General features: G+C 37.7%; 1 protein-coding gene across 1 annotated transcript; it reads left to right on the plus strand.

Annotated features, from left to right (window-relative positions):
* Positions 1 to 1461: 1461 nt before the first annotated feature.
* fam53b (family with sequence similarity 53 member B) lies at positions 1462 to 24718 on the plus strand. Its single transcript, XM_028476819.1, has 5 exons — positions 1462 to 1591; positions 12473 to 12695; positions 14432 to 14474; positions 17208 to 17965; positions 23831 to 24718. Exons 2-5 carry the CDS (start codon positions 12606 to 12608, stop codon positions 24137 to 24139), a joined length of 1200 nt encoding a protein of 399 aa, XP_028332620.1. The 5' UTR covers positions 1462 to 1591; positions 12473 to 12605; the 3' UTR covers positions 24140 to 24718.
* The last annotated feature ends 1295 nt before the right edge of the window (positions 24719 to 26013 follow it).

Raw genomic sequence — 26013 nt, forward strand, 5'->3', positions numbered from 1 at the left:
ATAAGCTTAAATGGGCTCAAATTGTTCAAAAAAAATATTTATAGTGTCTTGAAGGCATCAAGTGACCCCCTCCCAGTTTTGGGGTCCTGACCCCAAGGTTGAGAACACCTTCCTTACTTACAGTGATTGATTATCTGAAGAAGAAAGATCAATCCACGCACATTTCCCAATTTTGTGTACTTGTTGCTACATCACCTATTCTCAGGCTGAGGAGGGGTGGGGAGGGCTGTTGGGTTTTTTTTATTTTGGTGGGGGGGGGGGGGGGGGGGGGCAATGACTATGTCTGCTTGAAGAGACAAATCCTGAGTCTCCAACACAAAAGACAGACAGTCTAAAACCAGGGAGGACAGTCTGGGGGAGATTAGAGGCACACAGCAGATGTTACCCCATGATTAACAATAGTGTCTGCCAGGGGTGAGCCATGGCCCCCCACCCTTCTGAGGACAAAGTGTACACATTAGCCCCCTCTAACAATTCAACTTACTGTACACGATGCTATGAGGAATGACATAACCTTATAAAACCTTTGGGGGGCGGGGTAGTAACAATGAGTAAATGTGAGATTAATACATGTTTATTGATCTGATTCAACCAAAAATATGATCAAAGTTAATTTGATCTTTTGGGATTTTTTTTTTCCCCATGAAAGTAAAAGCTTAATACAATTCATTGTAAGAAAGGTGATACCATTACATGCCATTAAATAATCCTTTAAAATAACTTACAAAATTCTAATTTCATTTAAAAAAAATAAAAAATAAAAAAAACCCATGTATTATGACTTTTTGGCAATGGGATCATGTACCCATTAAATCCAAACAAATATTTTACATGCAAAAATTTGCAACTGAACACTTTTTTTCTTTTTGATGAAAAAAATACATATTTTTTTATTTAAAAAAAAAAGTTCAAGTTCATCTTATTTTTGCATTCAAATACATTTGTCTTTGTGTGTATATATGTATATCCATGTACCCTAGTTTAGGTAATTACTAGTCTATACTAGTGTTGTCAAACATGTAAAAGCAACAAGTGGTCATACTGTTATGGCTGTTTTTTGTAACATTTGTATTGGTGCCACACACCTTCAAAAACAGTTTGTAGGTTATCGTGCTACCTTATGTTTGTGTTGTGAAAGTACTTTGTCTGTATGCGCAGCTGAAACTATGATTACTTTTCATTACTTCAGGCGGGGTTGAACCACTCATTATAACCGTAGGGGGGTCTACGACGACATATATTTATAAAAACGTTATAAGCGATGAAATGTTTTCTCTTTCATCAGTATAAAATATTTAGATATATTAAACAGTGAAAATTACATTTTTTATATGTGGTAAAGAAGTTTTGCGAGTATAGATAGATGAGTTATTGTACCGAGGGCTCCCCCTGCTGCTGTGTAAAGTGGTACGGTCCGTGTATGTTGTCAGAGGCTCGTTAGCATACAGCCAGCTACAGTAGAAGAGCACTGTCGTGATGGAGTAGAGCAGCTCGTCCTGTTCTCTCTGAAAACTACGTTTTGTGCTTTTGTTCAACATGTTTAGCCAAGTTTAAGTTGCTGGACACCATAACCAGGGACTCTGCAACGCTTGTGAGTGCACATTTTCTTTCATTATAGTGTAATAACAACTAACTTTACAAAGCCCCAAACTTACTTTAGTTGGATATGCTAATTCATGTTCTTTTTGATACAAGTAGACTCCTATAGGGAATCTAAATGTAGCTGTTATTATTATTATTATTATTATTATTATTATTATTATTATTATTAGTTAGCTTAGCAGCTTTTCCTCATGTGAACTGCCTCAGTCATCCCCCATTTGTTTAGTCTGTGTACTGACATATAGCCTCCTACTAAAGCTAGGCCATATCTCGATATTTTTTTCTCAAACTCATATCTTGATAATTTAAATTAAAATGAAGTCTGACCATAAAGACCATTCTGGGTTAAATTTGCTGATGTAAAATGCCACACAGGCACAATCAGCTGCACAATATGTATCACTTTTGGCTTTTTCTCCTATAATTGACAGCACGTGTGAGTGAGTTCTGTAGTGTGGCTTGTTTAGGGGACGATCTGGGTTCGGACGCACTCAGAAATCCATCTTAACTGTGCTTTTCATGCTTTTCTGAGAAGTAGTGAAAGCAGCAACTCCGAAAACAAGTAGTTTGATACAAAATAAGCTACAAAAAATAAGTATTTCGATATAGATGATATTGTAATTTTCTATATTGCCGAAATAGAAAACTCGATATATCTTGAATTTTGATAGTAAATTGCCCAGGCCTAACTGCCTCAGTCATCCCCCATTTGTTCAGTCTGTGTACTGACATATATAGCCTAGGCCTGGGCAATATATCGAGTTTTCGATTTTGACGATATAGAAAATTACAATATCGTCTATATGAATTTTTTTTCTTCCTTATAGCTTATTTTGAAATTGAACCTAGAATTTTCTTCTGGTAAGACTTTAATGAGTTCAAAATATCGCAAATTATATCGTATATCGCCATTTTGAGAAAAAAATATCAAGATATGAATTCTGGTGCCATATTGCCCAGCTCTAATATAGCCTCCTATACACTTACATGGCGCTCTTCCCTTTTAATACATAGTTACTACACAGTTTTAATCTGTTTACCAAGTCTTTGAAATGTAAATCTAGGCCAATTTTTGAACATAACATGGATACATTGAATAACCAATTGAATGTAAATGGTAAACTAACATTTTTTGGCTTTAATTTGTTTGAATTAAACCTGGTGACATTACAACCCTTTGGTCATTCTTGGAAGACACTTCATTTTAAATGTATTATTTCTCTTGGTTCCTTTTGTGTTGCACACTCTGCTGTTGCACAGGAATGTTGTTGTTTCATCTTCATCAAGTTTAACTTCCTCCTTCAGGTGTAAAGTCTCACAATCCAGCAGATTCTGCTATTTAAGTGCTCATCGGGATCACAAACACAAGAGACTAGTTAAACCTGAACTCTTCTAAAATGTGCCATTACCATAAATAGCCTTTTCTAAAGTTCACTATGGGCTTTCTAAGGACTCCGAGCAATCCTTAGGGTGTGTATGCATATTTCATATTTTACGATAAGGTAGTAGCTTGTAATCGTTCTGTTAGATTTGCAATGGTATTTACTCTGTAGCCTATGTGCAACATTCTGCAAGATCCAGTCACACTATTTTTCTAAGCCAAACTCCTTTTCCTTTCATGAGGGGATTTTGGGGGAAAAAAGGGGTTTAATGGACTGCTTGTGCTCAGTTTTCAGGGCCTATTTTTCTGAAACTGAGAAAGCATCCACCTGGAGGGTTTTGCAAGCTCATCTGAAAAATAATTTGACGAGCTTTGCTTAACCTTCCTATTCTCCTTAGGGTCAATTTGACCCAATTCAATGTTTATCATTCAAAAAATATAATTTTTTTTGCTTGACTTTTCCTAATTTGATGGGTATAATTGAGCATAAAATCATCGTGACAATATTTTTTCAATGTGCTGAACACATATTGCGTGCATTGGTGTTCCTCTGAGGTCAATATGACCCCATTCAATGTTTACCATTCAGAAAATATTTTCTGACTTTTTTTTTGGTTTTTATGTCATGACATTTTCCAAATATGATAGATGCAATCGATAAAGCATAAAATGATCATGATGATATTTTTTCAATGTGCTGAAAATATAGCACGCATTGGGGTCAATTTGACTCCGAGCTGTTTTAGCTGACTTAATTTGAAATAAATTATCCTGATTTATAACGTATATTGCCATTTTAAGTGTGTTTCCATTGAAGGTTGTTTTGGACCCTCGTAACTACCGTGAAATCTCATCCCGCGAGACTTTGCTGCAGGAAGATGCACACTCCAAACGTCCTTATAACACTCTTATAACACTTATTTCTGTTGTTTCTTAGTATAATGCTAAGAAATGTCATGTACCACACCATGTGGTCATATGTACGTCACATCTTGTGTTGTGTAATTGCGGAAACATGTTTTTTTAGCGATATTTGAGTTTTTTTTTTCGACATTCAGGTGTTGTACAGGTGTTTCCATTACCAGTTTTTATTGTGCTATTTAGATTTTGCACATTTCCATGGGTATGGGAAACCTAGCTATTTTCTGAAAATCATTTTCAGGAGGCAAATATCCCTGGGGTCAGATCGACCCCAATGGTAAAAAGGATAATAGGAGGGTTAAGTACACACAAAGACATATTTATCCAATTATATAAAAACTCTGTATTTGGTAATGTGATTATAGAACAATATATAGCTCACCTGATGATGTGGAGGGATAAAACATTCCTACATGTAAAACTATTTTCCCCACAATGTTTCATCACTGAATGGGTTATAATGAGAACCTCTAGATTAGGGCTGAGCAATATTGATCAAAACTCATATCTCGATAACTTTAATCCAAGTGAAGTCTGACCAGAAATATAATTCATGGTTAAATTTGCTGATGCAAAATGCCACATAGGCACATTTATTACCAAACAATCGATGTGGTTGATCAATTAAGGATACGTTGATCTGGGATGCCAGGCTTCTATGTTGTAAAATAAAGACATTTTTGGTCGTAAATGTTCAATGTTAAATATTGACAGGTGGCCATATTGAATTTTCCAATATGGTGATGCTAGTCAAGGTTATTGTCATATAGGCATCATATTTAGAATCCCTAAAGGTCCAGAAACTTAGAAATGTGTTTTTAATGTTGATTATGTGACTTTTGGTTGGCTAGTAACAGAAAAACATGTTTTTGGGTGACCACCATTTTGAGAATTGGCTCCGGCTCCCACCAGATTTGAATTCAGCAGGTCAAAAACTACAAGTATGCCAAATTTCATGCTTGTCGACAAATTTGCACAATTCCTCCCCTCGCAGACCAGAATACGATAAGAGACAGCTGAATTCTGGAGTGCGGCTTGTTTAGGGTTAGGACACGCTCAGAAATACATATAACTGTGTTTTTAATGCTGTTCTGAGAAGTAGTGAATCCAGCAACTCGTAAAACAAATATTTTAAAAGAAAATAAGCTATAAAATGTTTTATATATAGGCGAAACAGAAAACTTGATATATCTTGAATCTCGATATACCGCCCAGCTCTACTCTAGATGTGCATCTGCGTTATTTCTGCAGAGGATGTTGAGTTTTTAAATCCTTCTGTAATTAAGCGACTTCATCAGACTTAGCATTCAAGTGGACAACGTTTTCTCTCCAACTCAGGACAGGTTTGTTGAAAGCTTTGATTACGGAGCTCAGCAACAATACTCTTGTTTTTGGACAAATGTCTACAGTGCAAGTGATTATGTATGAGATAATTAAACAGCGGGCCTGCTTTAAAGCGCAGGCCTCCTTGGCTAGCATGCGTAGCCATGCTGGGCCTTTGTGTTTATGGTAAGTGGGCAGCTGCAGGCTTGTGAGACCTTGGCTGGACCCCAAGCCCTCGACGGGGCCTGATCACTGCTATTGAAACCTCACTGCCATGCTCATTTCTGACTATTCACACGGCTGCTTTACATGGAGAGTGTGCCTCCTGTTTCTGTTTGACAGAGGCTAATTTTTGTGAACATGAGGACAGCTGTGGAATGGCGTGCACCATCACAATGAGGCTCATACATTTCTTTTAGTCATTAAGCTCTGACTGTACCCAGTGGCACCTGCTCTCTGGAGGACTAATAACTGACACCACCAACAAAAGGAGTTAGTTTGAAAAAGTTTTTGTGTAGATATAGGGATATATTATATATCACAGCCACTATTATGACACTAGAAACTGCTCCGTTTCTCCAGGGCAAGTATGGATTGTGTGTATTTGTAAGAAGTAGAGCCAAAAACTTGGGGAGCAGGCTTTTTAGGATTTCCTCTAAAGTGCACGGGTGTTCTGTGATGGACTGGCGCCCTGTCCAGGGTGTACCCCCGCCCAGCGCCCTATGAGAGCCAGAGATTGGCACCGGCAGACCCCCGCGACCCTGTTAAACGGGAATAAGCGGGTATGAAGATGGATGGATGGATGCACGGGTGTTAGGGGTGTGCATTTTCATGAATCTGACAATTTTCATGTCAGGATATGATATATAATGATACTAAACACGAGGCGACAAAACGAGGTGCAGCACTTCTCTAGAAAGTCCCTTAACAGCCTCTGTCTACAACTTTTGCCCATTTACTCAAAGTCATTCGACACAGAAGAGGTGTGAGAACATGAGTTTGAGCTGGAGCTGATACAATGATTGAAAAAATTGCACAGTGTCTGCCTGTATTTACTCTTCTGTCTCGAACGATATAAATGACTACAAAGATGGCGTCCGGGTTTTTCATATATATATATATATATATAAATACACTTTCATATATATGTTAAGCCTTTCATATATATAATAAGTCTTTCATATATATATATTAAGTCTTTCATATATATATTAAGTCTCATATATATATAATTTCCTGAACGGCTTGCCATATATATATATATATATCAATTACGAGACATTCCATGCAACCTAACATGGGGTCAAGACCCCAAGGTTGAAAAAAACTTTTTTTAGCCTAAAAGATGGATCTACAGGATTATAAGTACTGTAGCATAAAATCCTAATTTAGCTTCTTTTAAAAAAAGTCAATAATGTGTGTGTTTTTTGTCCACCAGCTGTCCAAATGCTACAAAATGGATTAGAATTAGCTGTAATTGTGAGTCAGACACAAAGCTGCCCAATCCTTATGTAACGGTGGCCTGACTTGTGGGATTACAGTCTGTGTAATGTATAGACAAGCTGCTCTAATTGAGAGCTTTTGTCGCTAAAAGTTTAAATCGTGAAGCTAATTGTTGGGACTTGACCTTATTTAGTGAGTCTAATAAAAAAAAAAACATTGCTTTTCTCTTAAGTGTTACTTTAAATATAGCAGCATTCAGGGTTGGGGTCAATTACATCTTTATATTACAATTACGTCTTCAATTATCTATGTTCAGTTACAGTTACATTCTCAATTACTAAAGTTCAATTACAATTAATCACAATTACTGAGCCTTTAATAAATAAGCCCATGAAACGTAGCTTTCCTTTAGTGTTAGCTTTCTGTTAGCATCTTTTATGATAATGTTATGTCTTAAATCAGCTGTAAAATACACACACAAAAAAAATAATCTATCATATAATTTATTTCTCATCTCTTTCATTGTTGGCTTCCAAATCAATTAAAATATTGGTATTATTATTCTTGGTGTGGGCATCTGAGCCTTTTTTCTGTCAGTATATCCTGAGATTTAATTTTTTTTAATGATAAAATGATCCTGAAGAGAAGTGACAGGTAAACTTGATATGAAACACGTTAAAAATTATTAACTACAAATGTGTAATACACTAATTCATCAGTTTTGCATTATTAAATTGTAAATAATTACAGTTTTTATAGAATTTCCATGACAGTTACAATTATAAAGTCAGTTATCTGAACACAATTACAATTTAGTTACGACAGAAATATATTTTAATTAATGATCAAATATGTGATTCCACTTATAATTGACCCCAACCCTGGCAGCGTTTGTGTAATAAAACATAAAACAGCAGGTCCCGCTTTGACACAGACTCATCAACCGCAAGGTTTCTGCTCTCGCCCTATCGCACTTTTGCAATGCAAGAGCAGACTGGTTTTTGGTTTTTTTCCACACGTGGTTTGCGGTGTTCTAAAGGTCTTCAGTGACCACACAGGATGTACGGAGTCCCATCAGCTCCTCCAATTCAGCAATAACTGTTGCGTTGGTAGGAGTGTTGCTGTCAGTGCATGTGATGGAAAGCCACGTCTGAGGAAACGTCCTGTATGGTCTTTCCCTTCTCTAAGATTAGACACTTCTCTCCTGTTTTAGATAAAACATTATCGGTTATAGAGGCTTTCTGTCTCCTTCCACACTTTTTCTTATTTGGTGGATTGTGTTTGTGAACACAGCAGTGACTGTGTTGGGTGTATCCACTAAGTGTAATAAATGTAGTGTTGCTATGACTTGTATATTTGCTTTTCAGTTTGCCTGCATAATAAAACTAAAGGTTATTTCCCTTCCCTTTGCCAATACATGCTCCAGGCATGATTTCATTCACGATTTAATCACACTTTTAGGAATTTACATATGTCATGGAATCAATCGTTTGCATAATATCGTGTAATGCAGGGGTTCTCAACTTTGGGGTCGCGACACACTGGGAGGGCCTTGCCAGATGCCTTCAAGAAATTAATAATATTTTTTGAACAATTTGAGCCCATTTTTGCTTATTTTTACACATTTTCTGCAACTACACCAAACTTGCCATATTTTAACTGGTCTTCATCACTTTTCCTTGCCACATTTTTGCTCCTTTTAATGCATTTTTGCTACATTACTCCCATTTCTGCCACTTCTCCATCAAATTTCAATGGCTTTTCTGCAAATTTTTTCCACTTTCAAGACATTTTTGGCACTTTTAAACCCTTTCCACCACTTTTTTAACCTAATGTCACATATGTAAAAGCATTGAGCTACATTTCTTTGTATGAAAAGTGCTTTTTAGTAATAAAGATGATTGATTGATTGATTGATTCTTGTCACTTTTAACCTCTTTTCACCATATTTCATGACCTTGTTACAGATAAGTCTCCAAGCTTTCCCTTTTTAGCATTTTCTTAGCGTTGTTTTCAGTGGCAACCCAGTGAAAGTAGCTAAAATGAGTTAAAATGTTATCTTTAACATGTGTTCTCATCTGATTCTTTTCTTCGCCCCAATGAGTAGAAGGCACTGTCCCATTTGGAGAACACTTTATTTACCTTTTAAAACTGATATCATTTATGAACAATACAATGTGTACAGTAAAAAAAGTGAAAAATAAAGTGTTTTTTTTTTCTCTAAGTTCAATGCCGGGGCTAAGTCTCTGTTGCAGCAGGAAAATACAGTCAGTGTGCATCAAAGATAACTATTTGGGTGGAGCGCTGGGGGCTAAAAAGTGAAAATTGGAGCCTAATAATTGAATAACTGAGATGGCAAGACTGAATAAAAAATTAAACAACAATTTGATTCAACCCTCGTCAAATGATCGTACTTTGGATCAATTAGGATGTCAGTACTTATGTAATCAAGCAAAGTTAACTTAAAAGACAGCCATTTAAATGAAGAACAATATTTAGCACTTTTGGACTACTTGAAGTTACAAATTACAATGCCTTTTATTTTTTTTTTTTAGCTTTGATAGATTTAAGATGGTATATCTACTGAAAGAGATCTTTCCCACGGTGCAACAGTGCAGTATCATATAGCAGTGCCTCTAGCAATAGAAATGCAACGGATAATTGTTCATCATTGCATTCGACTCTCTACTTCTTCACTCTTTCACCTAGAGTTAGAATGAATTGATCCACTTATGTCTCTTTTCTATTTACATCTATGGCAGAAAACTGACACTGACACAGATGTGTTTAATATATGACTTTATTCATCGATATGCCAAAATAATTTGTTGTTAGTAGGGCTGGGCGATATGAACCAAAACTCATATCGATGTCTTTTTCTCAAAATGTTGATATATAATTTACACTCTGGGTTAAATTTGCTGATACAAAATGCCACACAGGCACATTTATTAAAGGGTACCTGTAGTGGAAATTGTATTTTTAAAAAAAGTGTTTATTGCATTACCAAAAAAAAAAAAAAAAAAAAGCATTAAAAGGATTTTTTACATTTATTTTTATTTTTTTACCTTGGGGCATAAACTATGCAGAGCTGCCATTTTGGAAAGGATATGACTCCTTTTAATGTGTTTTTTTTTTGTTTTGTTTTTTAAAAAAGCTGCACATATTATGTTTATTGGTAATAATGTGTACAGGCCCATGTGTGTTCATATCTTCTGTTTTTCCCCCATTTTTTATTATGCTGTTTTTATTTTATTTTATTTTATTTTATTTATCTGCTGCTGAAACTGTGCAATTTTTTTCCTTGTACGACTAATAAAGGTTATCTTATCTTATCTTACATTAAAACATTTTTTTTGTATACATTTCCACTACAGGTACTTTTTAACAAACAGCTGCACAATATGTGCCACTTTTGGCTTTTTCTTCAGGGACAGCATGTGTGAGTGAGTTCTGTAGTGTGACTCCTAAAACGAGTATTTTTAATACAAAATAAGCTATAAAACCATATATATTGATATAGGCGATATTGTCATTTTCTATAACGCCAAAATCAAAAAGTCGATATATCTTAAATTTCGATATATTGTCCATCGCTAGTTGTTAGATTTAAACTAGAAGAAATCGGTTGGAATTAACCCATGACCAGTGCTTTTTTTAGGTTTTTTCTTCTTGGGTTACATTGTGTTCTGTCAATAATTTTATTGGTTGGGGAAACACAGATGACTGGATATATGTGCTCCTGCTCAGCCAATGGAATGCTGTCCAATTCTAACTAATCCTAATACATAAGCACACACATATACACCCATCATGTTTTTCTTTCCCACGCTGTGTCATGTTTGGTGCATCAGGCACTCTTGTTTCACTCCTTTTCTCTCTCTGTAATTTAAGAGAACATACTATGACCTTGCAGGGATCGTTCAAAGGTCTCGTATCACGACCGACTATCAATGCCTCAGTCAGGGAACAGAACTCTGTGATGAACATAGATGAAAGTATTCCTTTATCGTCATCTTTCATTGTGATCGTTGCACAGAATTAATGCTAAATGTGTTGTTTTGATAAATCACAGCTGGACACTCCCAGCATACCCTCAAGCATTCAATAACAAAACTTTGACTTTGTTCTACTTCCCTCTATGTGCATTACTATGGAGCACATTTAAGAAAACTCGCCCAACAAGGAGGAATAAAACAAAAAGAATAGAGTTCCACTTTTGGGGGCATGCCAGACGTTTTAGGTGGAAGTGAAAACTTTTCGATGGCTGTTTGAGAGCAAAACGTGGGTCAGTGAACTAGAGATTGTTTCCCAGTCTGTCGAGCACCCAGCATGTTTAACCTCCGTGAGTCTTTTTCTACTCTTCTCGTATACATTAAACAGGATGTTCCTTCTGACTGTGACATGAGACAGGATGGAAACTGTTTATTATTTGCTTCCAAAACCTGCTTTTTACATTAACGAGCACTTATATTGAACATACTCTTTACAATACAAAGTAAATTGCAGTCTTTTAGCAAAATTAACGTAACTATGCACTGTGCAGTTGTTTACGCCTTCTTTTGCACTGCTGTGGCTGAAACTCTTTTGCAAATCTGCATGCATCAAAATCTTTGTTGTGTTAGTTTAAAGAGAGACGAAGAACATCGGTTACAATTCAGTGTGTTTGCATGCTAATGTTAGCTACAAGCTCAATGCAGAGCAGCAGATGCTCTCATAATTCCAGTGAGTTAATTTTGTCTTCTTTTTGAATGACATGTTATGCTTTTATTTATTTAGACAACTTTTTCCAGGAAGTTTACTTTGATCTCCTGACATATTTTGACTGTCAGCTGCTATGCTTCTTCAGAGGCGTCTGCTGATTGCTTTGATGTGTCCTTGACTTTGCGTAATAATTCCAGAAAATTCATTTTGTCTGTTTTTGAATATGTTAAGGTTTAATTTATTCAGTTTGCTTTGATCTCCTTGCATGTTTCGACCTGACATGCTAGGCTTCTTCAGAGACATCTGCTGATCACTTCATTGTGTCCAATGCTTAGACACAGTCTTGTTCATGACTTTTGTGTGATAATTACAATCTGCAGATGCCTCTGAAGAAGCCTGGCAGATGACAGTCGAAACATGTCAGGAGATCAAAGCAAACTTCCTGAAAAAACGTCTGAATAAATTAAACCATAACATATTATTCAAAAAGAAGACAAAATTCACTTGCTGGAATTATTATGTGTAGGTCATGGACAAGACTGTGTCCAAGCATTGGACACATCAAAGCAATCACCTGCTGATTGCTCTGATATTTTCTTGACTTCTGCCTAATAATTCCAGCAAGTTCTTTTTGTTTTCTTTTTGAGTAATATGTTAAGGTTTAGTTTATTCAGACAACTTTTCTTCAGGAAACTCACATTGATCTCAAGCAGACGCCTCTGAAGAAGACTGGCAGTCGACAGTCGAAACATGTCAAGAGTTCAAAGTAAAATTCCTGAAAAAAATTTGCCTGAATAAATGAGATCCTCTCATAAGGGTGTAAAGTCTAACAAATCTGCCAGAATTGGCACTGGCTTTGTTTAGTATCTTCTTGTCGGTTTCATATATGTTGGGCCCTATATATGTCACTCTGAAAACAGATTTTAATCAGAGAATCGTTTTTAAGCAGCATTTGGTTTGCTTTTTGCATGAATTATGTTTTTAGGAACTTTCCTCTGTAGGATCTATTTTCTTCACTTCCTTTGCTAATATGGTGGAGAGGAGGTCAGAAATGTAGTGAATTCTAATCCTTTGCTCATCTTTTGTGTACCCACCCAGAAATGAGCCAAGGAGGTGCAGCACATTCCTGCAGGAGTTGAGTTAAGCTTCTGAGAGCCCAACCTGCTCACCTCACCCCTGTCAGCATGGCTGCCTGCTCCCTTTACCTTTACTGTAACACTTTGGAAACGGGATGTGCGTTGCCATGGTAATCATCTATAAGAAAACATCGGAAAAGAAGGGTGCGGAGGATGTGATGTACAAACGTACAAATTTGGGCCTGGTGAGATGATTTTTCCTTTTTATTTTTACTGTGTGAACTGTGTTTTTTAATGTCCCTCCAAAAAAACTAACTAGTGAACTAGTGACCATTCACATTAATACTGCAGTTCATGGTTCTATTTTTGATTTCCATTCCTTGGTAAGTATAATCAGCCCTAAAATTTACTTTCAAACCTTTTAGAAAAAAGAATGAACCAATATTCATTTGATAATCCATAGGCAGAGATGTTAAAGCACAGGTGTGAAACTCATTTTAGTTCAGGGGCCAAATATGGACCAGCTTGATCTTAATTGGGCCACAGATTTTATGCAGGAAAATGAGTAATTTCAACATTATTGTGCCCTAGTTTGCACTTCTACATAAAGATAAAATACAAAACATGTAAGAAACCAACAATATCTATGCAATAAGTGACAATCAGTCCCAACAGGATCTTCACTTTAATTTTTTTAGATTTTGTGACCAATTCCTATTTATTTAAGGGAAATATTATGTCATAATTTGAGGAAAATTGAAGGTTTTTGTAAGAATCTTGATTTTTTTTCAACTGTTTAACATTAAAAATCACTGCAATCATGCAATATAAAGCCCCTGGAAAACTGTGAGCACCTGCAAATATTGTTGTGTCTCATTTACACAATGATTCTTGTTTTCTCTGTCATTTTTTGTTTGCTCTTGCGAGCCGAATTAGATGTTCCAAAGGGCCGGATTTGGCCCCCGAGCCATGAGTTTGAAAGTTTGTTAAAGGAACTGCTCAGTTGTAGATGATATTTATTTATTTGTATATATATTTTATGGTTTCATTTATTCAGACAACTGCTTTTCAGGAAATATACTTTGATCTCAAGCAGATTCCTCTGAAGAAGACTGGCAGTTGACAGTCGAAACATGTCAGGAGATCAAAGTAAATTTTGTGAAAAACAGTTGTCTGAATAAATAAAACCTTAACATATTATTCAAAAAGAACTTTCCGGGATATTTATGTTATCATTATCGATAATTGTCCTATAATGGCTGCTAACTATCACAAAATATAAAAGAATGGAGTCTAAATGACATTTCAGTTGCAGCAAAAGGCCAAATAGGGCTGTTTTTTTGTTGGGTTTGTTGGGAAACGGTCTTTGTGACAGCGCTGGGTGAAAAAATACTCCCACTAATGATGTGAAATAAAGGCATCAGTGCTCAGTCAAAGTACATCTGCAGCAAAAGACTGTAAATCAGGGATTTCAAACTCATTTTAGTGCAGGGGCCAAATATAGACCAGTTTGATCTCAAGTGGGCCACACATTTTAGGTGGGAAGAAAGAACAATTTTACCATAATTGTGCCCTAGTTTTCAATATCAGTTCAATTTACTTCCAAAATTCTTGATTTTGTTACCAATTTTTGTGTATTTTTGTGAAATTGTTTGTGAGAAATTGCAAGATTTGTGGAAAAATTTGATGTTTTGCAATTAAAAATGACTGCATTCATATGATATAAACAAAGGAAAAATGCAAGCCCCTAAAAATATTGTAGAGTTTTGTTCAGTTGGTGAATTTTAATTATATACAACTGGATTATTTGGTAATTTACACAGTAATTCATGTTTTCTCTGTCGAATTGACCGAATTGGACAATCTAAAGGGCCAGATTTGATCCCCGGTCCTTGAGTTTGAGACGTGTGAATTTATGCATTTGCTGTTCTTTTGTTGACGGATCTAATAAGTCATCGAGTCTTTTTCTGTGCGTTCACAGACCATGAGCCAAGGGACTGCACTTTTCACTTGTGGACTCATGGGTAAGGTTTGTTCATATTTTCCACGCACACACACACACACTGATGTAAATAGTAAACACAAACCTCACTTGTTGTAGGTTGCTGAAGCTAATTGTTTTGGCGTTGATTTTAAAAACTCAACTGAAAAATAGCCCAAGGGCATGTGCTGCTGGGTTAGGTCGATGGTTAGCTGAGTGTGCGTTAAACAAGTCAGGCAGGTCTATTTAGTCAAAATAAATATATGCTCATGTCTGCACTTTAGCTGGTTATCATTAGCCGTGATCTCACGACACACCTTGAAGCGTCAAAGCAAAGGCAGAGGCTGTCCCTTTACTGGAAATTAGGTTATGATTACAAAGGCATGGTGATGACAGAGTACTGACCTTTAGAGTTGGCTCACTTCTGTCCTTGGTGAAATGTTTTTAAAGTCTGAGCCTGGTAAAGCCTTGACAGAGAACAGCAGTTGTTAGCCTTTTGTGCTTCTTTAAAGGGATCCTCCACTTTTTTCTTTTTTTGCAAATGTGGCCTAAAACCTTTGAAATGTACTTATTAGAAGATTTATGCCTAATAAAACAAAGTTTTTGGCACCATATTCATTTTATTAACTTTTAAAATGGGACTACTTCACAGTTTTAGAGCCTGTGTTCCGCCATCTTGAAATCACATGATTGATGATGTCACACGGCCCCACTGCCTGTAAACATCCCATTATTTTTTATTGGAGTGAAACATTCAGCCTGATTTTTAGATCATTTAACAGCTTTTTCAGTCAAAATGACAACATGTGCTGCTTTTGGTTGCTCTGAATAATCAGGAAAAGTTAAAGATGCAGATGTTAAGTTTTTTGTTCACGAAAAGAGGATGAAAATGGTTGTGACCCGAAAAATAATCTATGACCACAGGGTACGACAGTTCCAACTCTGCGGTTTGGTAATAGACAATGAAGCAGAAAAGAATAGCTCTCCTAAGGGACCTTAACTCTCCCCTTCAACAGTCCATGATTAGTCGCTAACTTCAACCACCAAAGCGTGTCAGTATTCTGTATAAGGGGGGTCCCTTAGGAGCGCTCTTCGTCTCTGCTTCATTGTCTACTACGAAACCGCAGTTGGAACTGTCGCACCCCTTGTGGTCACAACTGTTTTTGTTCTCTTTTGGTAAACAAAAGAGGTTTACATCAACATCTTTAACTTTTCTTTATTATTTAAAGCAACCAAACGCAGCACAAGTTGTCATTTTGACCAAAAAAGCTGTTAAATGATCTGAAAACAGGCTGAATGCTTCACTCCAACAGGAAACAATGGGATGTTTACAGGCAGTAGGGCCTCAATCATGTGATTTAAAGATGGTGAAACACAGGCTCTTACTGTGATGTAGTCCCGTTTTCAAAAGTTCATAAAACAAATATGGTGCAAAATTCTAAGATTTTAGGCCACATTTGTAAAAACAGTGGCGGATTCGTTTAAGAATTGTAATTTAATCCCCAGTAAAGATGAACAGACCTTCTGCATACCAGTAATGGGTAGGGGCCTCGCTGTCTGACTCAGAGTTGGCAAAGCTCATCAGCAACTCAAGAGTTTTTCCCCAACATCAACAGCTGTTTCCCTGTAGCGGTGACGCAGTGAAGGAAGGTTCAGAGCCGACCTAACGAACAGGTTACGTTTGTTTTATCAAACCAGTACAAAAAGCGTCCAGTGTTCACGGTGGTTACCAGTATTTGCACCAATAACAGTCAGTCAGTCAGACATTGAGCTCCGTTTCAAACCAGCTGTGCTCACAGACACTGAGCCCGGATGGACGGGATTTATTTTTAGCACGAATCGGACGAAGCAGTGAGTTGTGTCAACACGAGGTGCTCAAACTGTGGCTCGTGCTGAGGTTGCAAAACTCCCAGAAGGGAAGCCGTTTGGTTGGCCAAAACAAGAGTTTTGTTTTGGTATGTATGTATGTTTTACACACTCACACTTGGCACATTTTATATTAATGGACATGTATTCATAAAGACAGCTGGATCTAAATTCCTGCTCAGTGCACGGAAAAATGTAATATGTTGGATTTTTTTTATTGAAATTTAAGATAATCATCCAATCAGAAACTGTTCACTGGCATCACTGAATTTAAAATAAAGGTTAAACTATATAAAATATGCTGGAACATTTGTACATAGCATTTTGTTGAAAAATGTAAATATATAGCAGCAGCAAGTGACTCACAAAAATGAAAATTATTGGCCAAAAACTGAAACACCAAAATAAATTATTATTCAAATTATTAGTCCTGTTGCATTTATGGCTGTGAATGTGTACTAACCTCACCAAAGTACAGTTGTATAAATTAATATTAATGCTTCAAAGAATGAATCAATTAAAAATATGAAAATATTTATTTAGCACTGACATTCCAACAATGCACAATATAAAATAAAATTTTTAACTTGACCCCTCTCATACATAAAAAAATACTGTACACGCCTATAACAGACTGGGCTGCTGAAAGAGTCAAATTACAAATGTTCTCTCATTAAAACATAAAGTGTATTGAAGTTCTTGATGAAAATCAGCCTCTCTTCTTCATTTATTTTCCAAGAATGTTCTTCGGACGAAAACCAAAAATGCTCTGTTGGCCCATTTTTGCCCGAAAATTTTCGGTGGCCTGAATTTCGATGCATTACTAATATTAGCTTCCTAAACTTATTTGTTCCTTTTTCTGAAGCTTGATTCATTATAATTTCTCATGTATGCGATCTGTTTCCCACAGAAACCAGTCGGTGGCGTGAGGTCGCTCACAGCTGTGTCCTACAGAAGCAGCCTGTTGGGAGCAGCCTGGAGAACCTGTGGGATGTTTTACCGGAGGTGCACAGTAGCTCCACCCACTGGGACTGGGATGTGGGCCACAGTTCGAGCACTATCACCAGTTTACTGCAGGATCTGAAGCTCAGCGAGCCCGCGTCCTCCATCCCAACCGCTCCCCCCAGTAAGAGACAGTGCCGGTCTCTGTCCTGCTCAGACGAGCTGGCCAGTTGCCGTAGTGGGTGGCGGCCCCAGGGCTCACGCGTGTGGACGGCTGTGGAGAAGAGGCGGTGCCACAGCGGGGGAAGTGTCCAGCGGGGAAACGCTGGGAACATCCACCTTGGATTTCCCGCCATGCAGCGTAGCTCCAGCTTCAGCCTGCCCACCCGCTCTAACCTGACGGAGCCCCCTAGCTTCACACAGCAGCAACAGCGCCGCCCCTGGCCCGCCGCATTCACTGGCCGGATCCCCTTGTCCTCGGAGCCCTCCCCGCGCCCACTCTTCTTCTCGCACGAACAAATCTGCCTCCCTGAGCCTTGTGGACCGTCACCTTCCAGTTCTCCTGATTCCACTCCAGAGCTGGAGCGCCGCGGAGGACCAGGCGGCCTTGCCAGGAGTCGCTCACAGCCGTGTGTTCTTAACGATAAGAAGATCGGAGTGAAGCGCAGACGACCAGCGGACACGCAGAAACAAAGGCCATCGCTGGATTTGGCCAAAATGACCCAGGTTGGTCATTATTTAAATTCGTTGATCTGTAAAATACAAATCCCACTATGGAGAATGTTTAAACATTCAGGTTTTAACAGGAAAAACACTTCATTTAAATCTAATGAGCTCAACTTAGGGCTTGGGGGGTATTAAAGTAGGATTCCAGCAAGTTCTTTTTGAATAATATGTTCAGGTCTCTTTTATTCAGACAACTGTTTTTCAGGGAATTTACTTTGTTCCCCAGACAGGGTATGAAATAAAGAAAATATTCTGGGGGTAATTTTGTCTACGAAAATTTAGAAAATGGGGGCCATGAAAAAAAAAAAACTTAGAGCTTTGATATTTTTAGAGATTACAATGCACATTGCAAATAAAGGAAAAGCTCACCCTTTCTTTTTCAGAGAAGTTTGCAAGTACAGCAGCTATTACAGAAAGAAGAAGACACATGGGTTTATTTAGCTCTTAACAGCCTGTAAATTTTACACAAACACCTTAAAAACAAACACAAGTATGATAGAAGTTTAATAAACCTACAGTTTCTAAAGAAATTTATATATACATTATGTCTGGAAAATACTAAGTTGTTGCCAAAACCTTGGGGGCAATGTTGGCCCGTGGAACAAGGTTTTTGGGGGCAATCTTTCGACTGTCAACTGCCAGTCTTCTTCAGAGGCGTCTGCTAATCACTTTGATGTTTCCTCAACTTCCACATGTTTTGACTGTCAATTTCAGTTGAATAAATGAAGCTGTAACATATTTCTCAAAAAGAAGACAAAAAGAACTTATCACACAGAAGTCAAGGAAACATCAAAGCGATCAGAAGATGCATCTACTGGCAGTTGACATTCAAAACATGTGAGGAGATCAAAGTAAATGTCCTTAAAAAGTGTTGTCTGAATAAATGAAACCTTAACATATTAGGACACAAAGAAAGTCACAATGGAAGTCAGAGACAGGCAGGGGGTCCTGAATGTCGTTTAGAGCCGGGGCGTATCCCACATTTGCTTAAAGACCACTCATTTCCTGGGCTCCTTTCCAAGCATTTTCTCATGTACGAACCCACAAACACCCCCATTTGGAATTCCATAAAAATCACAGGCCAGATCTGTTCTCAGGAAATGTTGGTGCCAGCACCAAGATCTGCCAGGGCCCGTCACTTTCACACACATTAGTCTGTTTTACTGTGTTTATCCAACATGTTAGAGAGCAACACTGACAACAAACACTTCCAGTTTGGCCATCGCAAGTTCTTCATCAGCACTTTTTGTAAAACGTTGCTCCAGGCCGTTATTCATTTATGCAGGTGTACGTGCGTATGGGCACAAGGGCTAAATAAAAACTAACTTCCCCCAGGTATTGTGAAAATAATCACTGGATCTTCATAACTACTGGCTGGTGTTTATTTCTGGCTTTATCAGACAGACACACTGAAGTGTGACAATCATACAGCTGGACTTGGACCCTTAAAGAGAGTCAATTAGAGTTCAGCAGCATCTCAAGCAAGACTGTGACACGACAACACACACACATACACACAAAGGTGAACAATATAACCATGGGGTGATAATGTATCAATAGCTGTGTTTCCATTACTTCTGGAAATGCGCAAAATCTAAATCGCGCAATAAAAACTGGAAATGGAAAAAAAACCTAAAATATCACGAAAAAGTTTGTCATCTTTCATGCGTAGGTTTTTCAGACGTTTCCATATTGAAGAACATCGCAAAATCTCAATGGAAACAATTTTTTCGCAATTATACGTCACAGAGCATGACGTAGCTGGTCACATGACCACTTCTCTCTGAGAAAACATGGCGCAGTACGTGTAAACAGCAGAGGAGACCCAGACATTTCTTACCTTTATACTTTGAACATTTGTACTGCCACATTAGACAGCAAAAAACAAAGTATTATAAGGAGGTTTGGAGCGTCCATCTTCCTGCAGCGAAGTCTCGCGGGATGAGATTTCACGAGCGTTACGAGGTTCCAAAAACAACCTTCAATGGAAACACGTTCAAAGCACAATTATACTTTGTCGACATTTAGAAATATCGCTTTTATTTTGCGAAAAACTGTAATGTAAACACAGCTAATGTTATACTGTCATTGCATTCAGTTTGGTCTGATTGATATTCACTGTTATCCAGGAAGTTTATTATTATTGGTGCCATAGTATATAGTCATCTTAAATATGCAATTCCTTGTTTTAATCAGAAATGAAATGGCTTAAAAGTGACCAAAGTGATGGAAAAGGTTAGGGATGTCCCGATACAACTTTTTCACTTACGATATGATCCCGATATTGCAGCCTTGCGTATCGGCCGATACCGATATTGATCTGATACGATATCAGCACGAATCATACATACTTTTATTACTTATTTTGTAGTGTGGAATGTTAGAAAAGGCTTGATCAAGTGATGTCACTCAAACAGAAAACAATAGTCAACAACAGTAGGTTACTTTGTTGGAGTGTGAACCACAGTCATCTATGGATAGAAGTGCTGGAGCCGAAAATGTTATCGGAAAGCTTAGATGCAGTCTGATAAAATCTGATGTTTTTTTTCTGGCTGATATCAGACCGATATCTGATATCAATATCGGATCGGGACACCTCTAGAAAAGGTGGTGAAATGGGATTTTAAAAACCACAAAAATTGGTTAAAATTTGCGCATTAGAGTGGCCAAACATGGACAGAGAAAGTGTAAAAGAAGGTTGAAAGTGGCAATATTGGAACGTTTAGTTTTAACTGGCAAATAATAGGCATAACAAATCATGAATCATGAGAAAAGAGGTTAAAAGTAACAATAATGGATCAACATATGCAACATTAGATGAGAAAAGTGGTGGAAAGGCTTTAAAAGTGTTGAAAATGTCTTGAAAGTGGAAAAATGTGCATAAAAGACCTTGAAATTTGAGAATAGAGAAGTGTCAGAAATGTTAATGTAGCAAAAATGCATTAAAAGGAGCAAGAAAAAAGTGATGAAAATAGGTTAAAATTTGTCAAGTTTGGTGTAGTTGTAGAAAAAGTATAAAATTGTTCAAAACATATTCTTAGGGAACCCCTGCTTTAAAATAAAATTAATATTTTCAATAACAGAAGACTACAGATGAAAAATAGCCTCCATGGCTAATTCTGGCTTTTTTACTCATGTTTAATCATGTGTTTTATTAAATTGCACTGTCCCCTATAGAAATGAACTAAACTGAAACAATGTCATACAGCGCTGTGCTTAAGGAATAAACACTTCAGATAATATCTGTGAGTCTTGTTATTTAAAAAAGACAAAATCCAAGGAATTTTTAAAGCAATAAAGTGACGTTGAATGTGACAGATTGGCTTGAAAACCATTGAGTAAAGATAGGATATAATAGTAATTTTATCGGGCAGTTATTTAGAATGGAGACGTCTGTTTTGTCTGGATTCAAAGTCACCTTTCTACTCAGTGATTAGTCACGGTGTTTAGTGCCGTGGTTCTGTGAATGTCAGGAACTAGAGCAGCTGTGGCAGAGGTTATAGATCGCCACATGGGGTGAGGACGTATTGATCCCTGTAAATTCAGCTCAGTGCATGGATCGTGAGCTATCGTGAGCTATCGAGTACATTTAATGACTCTGAGTGAAGGTCAGTAGGAGGAGAGTCTCCAGCGTTGGTTCTCAGTCATTTTAACATTAGATTAGTGCACTTAGCCTACTTATAATAGCCTTATCAGTGATGTCCCAGGGCCTGGGCCAAAAAATCTGACTGCATCCAGTGAAGTTTTAAAAATGTGACACTGGCCCACGGCTGACAAATGTAGCAGAATATAAACCAGCAGCAGGGCCTCTTTGGATCTATGCTGGATTCCTTTCTCACTCATGTTTGCTCAGACATGGATCATAACTCTCCATTTACACCTCCAGTCTTCCACGGGTCTCACATTCATGAATTTCATATATCACTAAATGGATTTGTAAATATGGTCCCATGTGATGGGAACGAATGTCCGTCGATTGAGAAAGTGTACTTATTTATTTTTGTAAAATAATGTGTTTGGTAGTAAATGTCATACTAACGTACTACTCATACTAAGTCTGACGTCATAATGAGTATGTAGTGCGTTTACAAACACCCGGATGTATACTATATAAGGACATTTTTTAAGTATGCACAGTGGGCACACTAGTCATACTCAACTGCCCCATGATGCATTGTGAGCTGAATGTAAAATGGTCCTGGGACCGGCTTTAGGCTAAAAATCAAAAATCCCCTTTTCAAAATAAAAGCATCTCTTCTTATCTTCCAATAGTTAGCATAGGGCTCTTATTTTGAAGTTAACCAGAAGCTTAGTCAGTAGCACAATATAGGGTCTTCAAAATAAATTAAAGTTTCTGCAAGTTTTATGGATCAAATGAGCACATGTCGATATTCTACTTGGTCGCTTTCTCACCTAAAAATGCTTTCAGAACTTTCAAAGGTGGTAGCCCAGCAGATAATGTAGCAAGTCTCAAGATAACCAATGTTTAATGGGTAAATTGTGTGGTGGCCATCTCATATCTTGCTCTATATTATATAGTATTAGTATTCTAAGCTATTTCATGACAATCCTTGTCCCCAAAAAACCTACATTTTGCCACAAAGATAATTTTTCTACTTTTTATGGTAAGGTTGAAATTCACAATGCAGATGGCGGCCATCTTGTATCTTTCTCTGAGCACAATTTACCGTATTGTAAGATACAATATTGAATTTCTTGACCCTGAAAACCTATAATTCGCCACTGAGATCATGCTTATATGTCAAATAGAAGTTATGACAAAATATGGGTAATACGGATGGTGGCCATCTTGATTCCTTGATTCTGAGTGGGATCCCACTCAAAAACCCCCTATGTACAAATGTTTATGCTTTCTTCCAGAAGTGAACATCTTTTTGTCATATCTGCCAGGCTATGGAGAATCAACGGAGATATTTAGCCTCAGTGTGCTTCAGGTTTTTATCGTTGTAGGTTCCAAATGCATCTTGGGAAACTTGGAAGTATACTTCAGTAGGAATGCTTATCATCCTAATCATACTTATGGTCTATGGTAGACAGTATATACGCATTGAGTTTGCAATTTACAGTACAGAGTGTGACATTTCCAACACAGCCTAAGACTTCTAAGACTCAATCCTTGTCTTGGGTTTTAGTTTATTTTAAATGTAAACCAAAGCATCTTTAATCTCTTACACAGATGCAGCAGTAATTCTCAAACTTGGCCATTAGACGCATCTCCCATCAGTCCCTTGGCTTGTTAGGTGTTACGTAAGCTAGCACACTAATGAATGCAGGTCGGACAGAGGCGCCTTTCTCCCGGGGTCCCTGTGGCCCCCGCACCGTATCGGTCCGGCACTAGGCAGCTGTCCTGCCCTCTCCACATTGGTTAAGCCTTTCATTCCTACGTCCACAGCTGTCGCCACACTCGCCTGCAGCAGAGTTGGCAGCGTTCATTGTCAGAGGTTTCTGGGTTTCTCACGTGTAGATCTGTGTGTGTGTGTGTGTGTGTGTGTGTGTGTGTGTGTGTGTGTGTGTGTGTGTGTGTGTGTGTGTGTGTGTGTGTGATTAAACCTCCTGCCACTGTCTCTCACTCTTTTGTTCATATTGACTAAAACCTCATACTCAAACCCAGCATCCAAACGTTTGTTACCATAACTTTCGCTGTACGCCTCAAGTTGTGTTTATATCTTAGTTCAGACGTGGGTCATTATCCGGGATAAAGGGACATGTTTGTTGTTTTTGAATAGTCGTCGCCATGGCAACCCTTGACGCAGCCTTTTTTTTTTTTAATCTTCCATCCTCGAGAAGATAAATGTAATGTTTCTAAGAAATAATGGAAAAAAAAATCTTCTTTTTTTCATACAGAAACTTCAGAATTTCCACAGCCTCAGTTGCCAGGACGACCACGACTCAAAGCAGGACCCCCCCCACCTTCTCAGGAGCTCCACGCTTTGCGACGCTGACGACGACGACTTGGACGACACTTGGACCAAAGAAATCACAATCACCGGCGACGCGTCCCCCGACGTGGACTGGATCTCTACAGATTCTGGCAATGTGACCCCGGAAACGCCCAACGGGAAGGACAGCCAAGCGTTGTGGGCGGGGCTTTGTAGAAAGGACACGTATCAGCTGGGGGGCGAGATCGACATCGAGCAAATCGAGAGGAACTGAGCTTGGACCACAGCTGGTCCATCAAACAGAAACCATGAGTCTTAAGGACGAAATGCGCGTAAAAAGTAACGCTTTCTCTCTGATATTAAGCAGGAACCTTTGGTTTTGTGTTTAGTTAGAAGCTTGGGCCTCACTGTCGTATCTCAGGAGATCGGGATTGGAGCGTAGATCAAACGTCATGTCCACGTCTAACTTTCTTTGATTAACATTTTTCTACGTAAAGAGAATTCACAGCAGGTTTGTTTCAATTCTCTGCACAAGAAAGGTTTTTTTATGGCCTCAGACGTTCTTCTGTAGTACCCGGGTACATTGTGGAGGGAACGCAAACTTCCCATTGTAGGCGGAGCCCCTTTGTTCACCGTCATCAACAAACTGTACGCGCACACACACACACGGTGCCTATTAGTCGATCTAAGAGCTTAACATTTCAGTTTCGTCAGGTTTCTCCCTCACATCTCTGCTCCTGGCAATCGGAAAGAACCTTAGTGACGCTAATAGGGGTTTTATTCTATCTTAATGATTTGTAACTACAAAGGACAGAAGTGTATTTCTATATACAAATAAACACTTTGAAAGGTGTCATCTGTAATGTCTGCATTATTTCACTTTTTTGTGTGCTTTTATTTTTATTATTATTTTTTATTTAATTTGATCCAACATAACTTTATTGAAAGTTTTATTTACCGATTTCTTTTTATTTATAAAAACGTGGGTGTGTACGTACACTTCACTTTATTGTAGCTAAATGTATTTGTTAGATCTTTCAAAAATAAAATAAATTATTATTTATAAACGTAGATCTATGTTGATAAAGGCAATGGCCAGTGCTTCAGAACTCTATAAAGCATGAAGTCATTTTAGTTCAGGGGTCAAATATGAACCAGTTTGAGTTAAAGTGGGCCACAGATAATTTTTTTGTGGGAAAAAGAGCAATTTTAACATTAATGTGCCCTGGTTTGCACTTATAAATACACATATAAATGTTAAAGTATTAGTATATGAATCCTTGCAGGATATTCACTTAAATTTCATGGAATAATTAGAGAAAAATGTGCCAGATTTTGGAAAACTTTAGATTTTAATTGAATTTTTGTATTTGGAGGGGCTGAGATATCTACAACTGAATTAGTTGGTAATTCACTAAATGTTTCACTTTCTCAAGTGGGCAGAATTTGATGCTCTAAAGGGCCGGATTTGGCCCCCGGGCCTTGAGTTTGACACATACTATAAGATGTCTTCATGACATTTAAAGACTCAACATTGTGGGTTGTCTGAATAAATGAAACCTTAACATATTCAGAATGAACTTGCTGGAATTATTCTGCGGAAGTCAAGGACACATGAAAGCGATCAGCAGATGCCTCTGAAGAATGCTGGCAGTTGACTGTAGAAACACGTAAGGAGATAAAAGTAGAAGTTTTTTTTTTTTAAAGTTGTGAATAATGGGAACCAACATATTATTATTAAAAAAAAAAAAAAAGACAAAATGAAATTGCTGGAATTATTATTATACGGAAGTCAAGGACACATCAAAGCAATCAGCAGACGCCTCTGAATAAGACTGCCAGTGCACTGTAGAAACATGTAAGGAAATCAAAGTAAATTTCCTGAATAATTAAAAAAAAAAAAATGTCTGAATCAATAAAACCCCAACATATTATTTAAAAAAACCAAAAAGAACTTGTTGGAATTACAGGTTTGGTACTGTGGAGAATACTGTGGAATATAAACTAACAAATAATAATCAATAATTTCAAATATACAGCTAATGTTAGTGATTAAAATGATCAAAATGATTTCCAAAATAATGGTGGCACGCGGTAATGCAGCGGCTTCTCGGCTCCTGGTCAGCGTATTTCATATTCCTCTTTGTT

This window comes from Gouania willdenowi, chromosome 19 (assembly GCF_900634775.1).
Source record: "Gouania willdenowi chromosome 19, fGouWil2.1, whole genome shotgun sequence".
NCBI classification, from domain to species: domain Eukaryota; kingdom Metazoa; phylum Chordata; class Actinopteri; order Blenniiformes; family Gobiesocidae; genus Gouania; species Gouania willdenowi.

Excerpts from the sequence above, each read along its gene's own strand:
- fam53b (XM_028476819.1), top strand. The coding sequence starts at position 12,606 with ATGTGCGTTGCCATGGTAATCATCTATAAGAAAACATCGGAAAAGAAG. Across the intron at positions 12,696-14,431 it reads AACGTACAAATTTGGGCCTG|ACCATGAGCCAAGGGACTGC; the intron begins GTGAGATGATTT and ends GTGCGTTCACAG. Across the intron at positions 17,966-23,830 it reads ATTTGGCCAAAATGACCCAG|AAACTTCAGAATTTCCACAG; the intron begins GTTGGTCATTAT and ends TTTTTCATACAG.